This window comes from Austrofundulus limnaeus, unplaced genomic scaffold, assembly GCF_001266775.1.
Source record: "Austrofundulus limnaeus strain Quisiro unplaced genomic scaffold, Austrofundulus_limnaeus-1.0 Scaffold11, whole genome shotgun sequence".
NCBI lineage: Eukaryota > Metazoa > Chordata > Actinopteri > Cyprinodontiformes > Rivulidae > Austrofundulus > Austrofundulus limnaeus.
This window is the reverse complement of record NW_013952413.1, coordinates 4,629,237-4,636,013: the sequence shown is the minus strand read 5'-3', so window position 1 is coordinate 4,636,013 and position 6,777 is coordinate 4,629,237. Positions and strand designations below refer to the sequence as shown.

The following is a 6,777-nucleotide window of genomic DNA, read 5'->3' as shown; positions in this document are numbered from 1 at the left end:
ACCACATACTGAAACGGCCTGGGTCGGATTTGAAAAAATCGGATTTGTCTCGTTCAGACTGTCATAAAAAATCGGATACGAGTCAGATGGGTCAAAAAAATCGGATTTGGGTCGGATTTGCCTGCAGTGTGAACATAGCCTTGTTTACGTAGACAGAATGGTGTCAAACACCAGGGGTTTACTTCTGCTCAGGACAGAAGACAAAGAATGAGTTTTTTTTAACACTGGATGTTAACATTATTGACAGTTCACATTAATATTCAGTTCATACACAGACCTGAAACAAAATGCCTTTAAAAAGAAAAAGAAAATCATGTCATAGAAATTAATGGGATGTTTTGTATTTGCATGACAAGGACAGATTAACGAAAGCTAGGATGGAATTTGTCTCAAAGAAGCTTTTTCAGAATGAAGTTCAGTTAAGAGACATGACCCGTGGTGGTCGAAAGGTCATGTCAGAGTCACTACCCTTCATGCTACATTACATTTCTCATCTTTACTTCCTGGGTGAGCATCATCTTACCAGTTTGAGTAGAGAAGGCCGTCATATGTTTGAAGGATGTAATCATAAGCTGCGTTCATCCACTGAATGATAAAAATCTGAAGGCCGAAAAGGAAACTAGATCAAATTTTAAATGGAGACAAAAAAGACATTGCTCGACAGAACAGGTTCCTGTGTGGCGGTCGGGACTTACAGGGGCCATCTCGTTGTTGAGGTCCGGTAAGGTGGTGTCTGAGCTCAGAAAGGTGGGGTCTTTCTGAAGGAGCTCCAGCTGCTCATGGAGGCGGTGTTTGTCCTCCTCGCTGCCGTTCCAGCCGCTGCTCACAGAGCGGTACAGGACCCTGCCGGCCTGGCTCCGTCTCTCCAGAACCACCACCTGTCAGAGGTATTACACAGCATTTTTTTTATAATGTAAACTGAGGCGCTGCACAACCTTAGACGGCACATGCTCATGATCTGAAACAATAAATCTGATACAGCTTCCTGGTTTGGTGTTCTGTGGGGAAAAGCAAGAGCAGGGAAATCTAAGTTCAGCTTGTCCTTGATTTTTGTTTGCAGGCAGATGTGTGTGTGTGTGTGTGTGTGTGTGTGTGTGTGTGTGTGTGTGTGTGTGTGTGTGTGTGTGTGTGTGTGTGTGTGTGTGTGTGTGTGTGTGTGTGTGTGTGTGTGTGTGTGTGTGTGTGTGTGTGTGTGTGTTCAGACCCCTGACCTGAGGTGAATCGGCAGCCTGGTTGTGCAGAAGCGCCTGACACAGAGGCTGCTGTTGCCGCTGGTAGACGTAGGCAAATCGCAGCACATCTTTTTTGTTAGCAGAGGCAAAGTCCAGGAAAGCCTTGTTGCCTGGAAGAAAAGCTTCATCTTCTCCAGTTATGAGCAGGATGCAGTATCTGAAAACGAATCACATTTAATACACATTTACACCAGCTATTCTCCTCCTCTGCTGTGGTACAATTTGTCAAAACTCAACTCTTTTCTTTACAGACAGTTTGGCAAAAATGGACAAAGACTTTGTGCTAATAGCAATTTTAGCTACATTTCAGCTATTAATTAATTTACAACAAAATGCAACTATTTTATTCTTCTTTTTTATTTTCTGCTGATTTAAATTTTGTTACACTCCTACTATCTGAATTTCAACTCGTCTCTGATACTTTTAACTTTCTTTTGCTAATTTTAGCATAGTTTAGCTGTTTACCTACTATTTTCATCGATTTTGTGCTTAAATAAGACCGTTCACCTTCAACTGAATCAGATATAAAGATACTGAGCGAACTGGTGGTAGGGTTGTAGCTGAAGACGATGCCCACCACATGATGAAAGCGAATTAGCTTGACAAAATGGCTAACAAAGCTAATACAAGCTATTGAAACTTGGTCCGATATCAGCCATTTTACAAGTACTCACACTTGTTCAAAATGCTCCGATGCCCAGAAAAGATACCATATTTTTTGTCTGGACGTTCACATTGAATTTTAAATGGAACCTCCATCAGACTTCAGTGTGAACGCTTTATGCCGTCGATGTGACCTGATGAGGCAACCTGCATCGATGGCACAGTATTTTACATGACATCACGTTTAACTCAACGTTTACAGAAGTCAATATGGAAGCTATATGTTAGCATGCCGATTCTGAAGTTGTGTGATCAGAGCTGATTAAATAATTATTTAGGTTTAGTTCACTGTTTACATTTGAACCATCGTCTGGTCGGCTGCTCCAGTGCGGCATGTATTGATGGAACAAAGCAACTAAAGTATTGATCCAGTAACTTTAGTATCAAAACAATCCAAGTCAGACGTTACTATCATTTGTTTCTGTGGATTCTCTGTCATACAGGACATGGAAAATTAAAAGAAAAGAGATGAAGCAGCTGGACTTTTGTTCTGTAGCTGAAGATTTGGAGTTACAAGATTTATCAATGTTATTACTTGGATCAATCAGTGTGACCCCACCTCACTGATGTAAAAGTTGGATAAAATGTGACACAAATGTTCAGACTGAGGTTGTTTTAAAAAGCATCAGATATGTATCCGATTTAGTACCAGGTTCTAAATTTTAAAATATATATTTTTTATAATCACTGTGTATTCTTTAAGTTCTAACTCAGTAAGTACTTGGCATCTGCGAGTACTCATGCTCATACTTTGAGAAAAACTGGTATGGGGACACCCCTTAAAATGATGGAAAAGCAAAGAAAAACAACCCTCAGATCAATTCTTACTACACAAATTAAAATGGGGAAGGATCAGTTCTGATTTTGACTGCAGAAAACTCTTACTTCCTTCGTCTGTGGAACTGCTTCACGGGACACAGCTCGTCAAACAGCTGCTGGCTGACCAGCCGAGGCACCTGCAGGAACTTGTTGTTGGAGACAAACTCATCCATCAGCTGCCTCTTCATCCCTCTGGCCTGAGAAAGAAACGTTAAATGTGTCAGATGAAAGCAGGGGATTTTAGAGCTCAGCTGCAGGTTAATCAGGTACCTGGATGATGTCAACGGGCTTCTCTGTGTCCTCCTTAAACAGCAGCATGGTGGGAGCGTAGGTGTTAACGTTGAACTGCCGCAGGAGCTTAGTGTTGCGTGCGTCGCCCTGATCCACGTGGCCAAAGCGGACATAGTCTCGAAAGGCAAAGGTGGTCAACTGGAGGAGAGGAAAAGATACAAACACCAAAAATTAAAGAAGAGGTGAAGACAAAACAACAGAAGCCTTTACTTTCATAAAAGAAAAACAGGTTATACTAGTTCATTCTCTTCTGAAATGTTTCAACATCTCAGCACCAAGAAATCTGCACGCGCCTTAACATTTTAGAATTTTTGGCACTGCCTACCTAAAACACAAACAAAAATATCACAACAAGTGACAATGTCAAAATCTTACTGGGCCTTTTGCCTACAAACACAACAATTGGGCTTCGGCAGGAAATAAACTTATCACACACTATTAGTGCAATTTGGCAAAAAATAAGAAAATAAACCTCAACAGACAATAAAGCGTCACTGAAGGCAACATTACCTTGTAGAGTAGCGGCACAACAGGAACTTGATCAAACAAGAGAACACTGGGCTTATTCTCTGCATGCCAGCCATCAAGAAAAGCAAAGCAGTTGTCATCGTTAATCTGAAGAAAAAGGAAAAAAAAATAGTTTGTTAAAATATATTTCAGCTGTCTGAAAGTACTCTGTGCACTTGATGAATGAATGATTTTATTTGTTCGGGACAGTGTGCAATTAAAACATACTGTGATGCATTGCACCAGATTTAGCCTAAGGCTAATTTACATCTGTAGTCCCATCAAACAGTAAAAACAAAACAGCATCCAACAGTTAAATGGAAATAAGAGAGGAAAAAACAAATAAATAAAAATTAGATAAAATAAAACATTTTACAATTAAAAAATACATAAAACACCCCACCCCACTCTCCAAACATGAAATCATGCCCCCCTCCACCCCACACAACCAGAAGCAACTCTAAAATTGATTACCCAGTGCAATTCAATGATTGCAACATTGGGTAGATTTAAGATAGTTTTAAAGATTATTTTTAAAACTAATAAAAGAACTGCAAGTTTTTACATGATCGGGAGCAGCATTCCACTGAGCGATTGTTTTAACCGAAAAAGCTGCTTGTCCAAAGGCTGAGCGTCGAGCAGGAACTTCACAGTTCTGCCTGGATGTTCTGGTTAAACGCAAAGAAACAACTGAACGATAATAACCAAATTTTTGCAAACAGATAGGCGCTAAACCGTTTAAAATTTTATATACTGTTTCCATATTTGAGAAAACTCTAAAATTCTCTAAATAAAACAAGTTACGTTTCTGTACAATCTGACAATGATGATGATTTTAACACGACTCTATATTGAAACCTGTGTTCTCAACAAATTAAGGAACTTCTAGTCTGTTCAGTTCTTTAGAAGGTGAATTAAAGCGTGCCGGCCCGATTGTAGTGTGTATCTGCATGTGTGTGTTGTAGATACCCTCTGCACCAGGTTCTGTGGCAGCAGATCTTCCACAAACTGTCGCAGGTGTTCCCGTACCACAGCCTGGTGGAAGAAGGTCATCCTGCCGCTCACCAGCCCAATGATGGAGGGAGCCCGATAAGCTCCCAGCTGATTGGCTAGGCGGCGCTCGTAGCCCAGGTCCACGATGCCGATGCCCACGCCTGATGTGACCACGCAAACGTTCGAGAGAAAGGAGTAAGTGCACGTCATAAAAAGAAAAGAAGCAAATTTTTCTTTTTCTTACAGTGCAAAACAAGTCACAGATTTTGCATAACCCTTTAAAAAGCCGATGGCATAACTCTGGTTTAAACTTAGTTTTCTTTATATGGATATAGAGATGTGGATAAGACTCTAAATCACTGTGACTAAGTCCTAGGATATGACTATCAAACTATTCAGACCTTATAAAGAAAAACAGAACAGGGCTCAGACTTAATGACCAGGAAATTTTCCGTTTGTTTGGTGAGATTTGTAGGACTGAATACAAATCAGTTATACGAAAACATCTCACAACAGCTTTCAGTACATTATAAAACAATAATATGTTAAATGTGTGCTGATTTACAACAGAATACTTTACTTTTGACTATATACTTTGTTCATGAAGTCTTACCCAAAGGTTCCAGCTCCTGCACGGTCTGCTTCCACACGGGCTCAATGTGCATACATGCAAAGCACCACTCAGAAGTCACTTTGATTAAATATGGCCTCTTGTAGCTGTCTGGGAGAACGTCACTGTTGAACTGTGCGTGGTGAAGCATGTACTTGCTGTCTGCAAAATCCCTGGACCTAAAACACAGGGTTGAAGATAAAATAGGCCATGTTTGTCATTTACACTTAGCTATCAAAAATTTGTCTAAAACTCTAATATCTTCCAAGAGATCTTCTCTAAAACAATCCAGTCTGAGTGTTAATTAGAAACATTAATATCTAGAGGTGCTTTTTTTTTTAAACAGAAACATATTTATGATGAACAAAATGTTTTGAGAAATTAATAATAATAAAGAACAACCCAGGATACCTGGGAAAATGGAAAAACGACTCATCGAAGTAGAAACTGTTGTGAAAGCTGCGGAAACCGTGATGATGCGACTGGCCGAAAGGCTGGTTTTCATCCATCTGCCCATAGCGATCGAAGTTGGACCTTCGCTCTTCGTTGGACAAAATCTGAGAAACGAAAAAGGTGAAAGTGAGAGAGGAGTGTAAGAAATCTCACTTCTTTCAGAAAACAACAGAACAGAAAGTGGAAGAGGCTAATGATCTTCTTATGAACACAATAYGTAATTCAATGTTTTTACCCACCTCGTATGATTTAGAAATCTTAATAAACATGTCTTCAGCTTTAGGGTCTTTGTTCTTATCTGGGTGCCTGAAAAATCCACAGATCATATAACAAATCACCACAATGTTTGTGTAATGATCTCTTCTGTTTAACATTTTTAATACAGTGGATCAGCTTGTAGAATTAAGTAATAAAGGCTGACTCTACACAGACTCTACACAGTGTTATTATTATTATTATTTACTTCTGTCACTCACCATTCTCTGGCCAGGTTCTTGTAAGCTCGTTTGATTTCTGCTTGACTTGCACTCCTGCTCACACCCAGTACATGATATGGGTCAAACTCAGAGGCTGGYTTCACCACACGCACAGTCCAAATGAGCAGAAAGATGGCGAGCCAAACAGGAGGAGTGGGACCCCGGCCGRTGTTCCGACTCATCTTCTACTACTCTGTTGTTGCGCCAGTTAGCTACTCTAAAACAGACAAATATATCACGCAATGAGCTCACATTTTCGGGTTTGTTAAGTCCTTGGGTGTCGAGTTAAATTACAGACTTTAGACGACCAATTTACTACGAAGAGGCCATGATTTTCCTTTACAGCTGATGGACATTAGCAACCCGTCAGCTGCATGACATCCAAAACTAGCAACAAAGGTTGCACATCCGGTTGGGATAATTACGGAAGCCGAGAGCGATCGTTTTCTGCACATAACTATTTCCCATGGTTTTCTCGTCGTTATCACCAGTGATGGGCAGCACTAACCTAAAAATTTGTTCCACTAGCCCTAAAACACTAACTCAAATATTTAGGTCCCCTAATTCTAAAGCACTAATGCACTGAAAAAAAATTAGCAAACCCTAATTCTAAAGCACTAATATGCTGAAAAAATTAGCAAAAGCTAATTCTAAAGCACTAAAATCTATCTATCTATCTATCTATCTATCTATCTATCTATCTATCTATCTATCTATCTATCTATCTATCTAT

General features: G+C 39.9%; 1 protein-coding gene across 1 annotated transcript in view; it reads right to left on the bottom strand.

The window, feature by feature from the left end:
- LOC106513333 (dnaJ homolog subfamily C member 16) overlaps nt 1-6,592 on the bottom strand; it is an 18,187-nt gene extending 11,595 nt beyond the window's left edge. The window contains exons 1-11 of the mRNA XM_014002117.1: nt 6,045-6,592; nt 5,808-5,874; nt 5,527-5,672; nt 5,119-5,294; nt 4,482-4,666; nt 3,516-3,620; nt 2,985-3,143; nt 2,781-2,911; nt 1,212-1,389; nt 696-878; nt 524-600 (exon numbers count right to left, since the gene is read on the bottom strand). Of these exons, the coding sequence (XP_013857571.1) occupies nt 524-600; nt 696-878; nt 1,212-1,389; nt 2,781-2,911; nt 2,985-3,143; nt 3,516-3,620; nt 4,482-4,666; nt 5,119-5,294; nt 5,527-5,672; nt 5,808-5,874; nt 6,045-6,226 (1,589 nt within the window). The 5' untranslated portion in view covers nt 6,227-6,592. The remainder of the gene's footprint in view (nt 1-523; nt 601-695; nt 879-1,211; nt 1,390-2,780; nt 2,912-2,984; nt 3,144-3,515; nt 3,621-4,481; nt 4,667-5,118; nt 5,295-5,526; nt 5,673-5,807; nt 5,875-6,044) is intronic.
- Between the last annotated feature and the right edge of the window lie 185 nt (nt 6,593-6,777).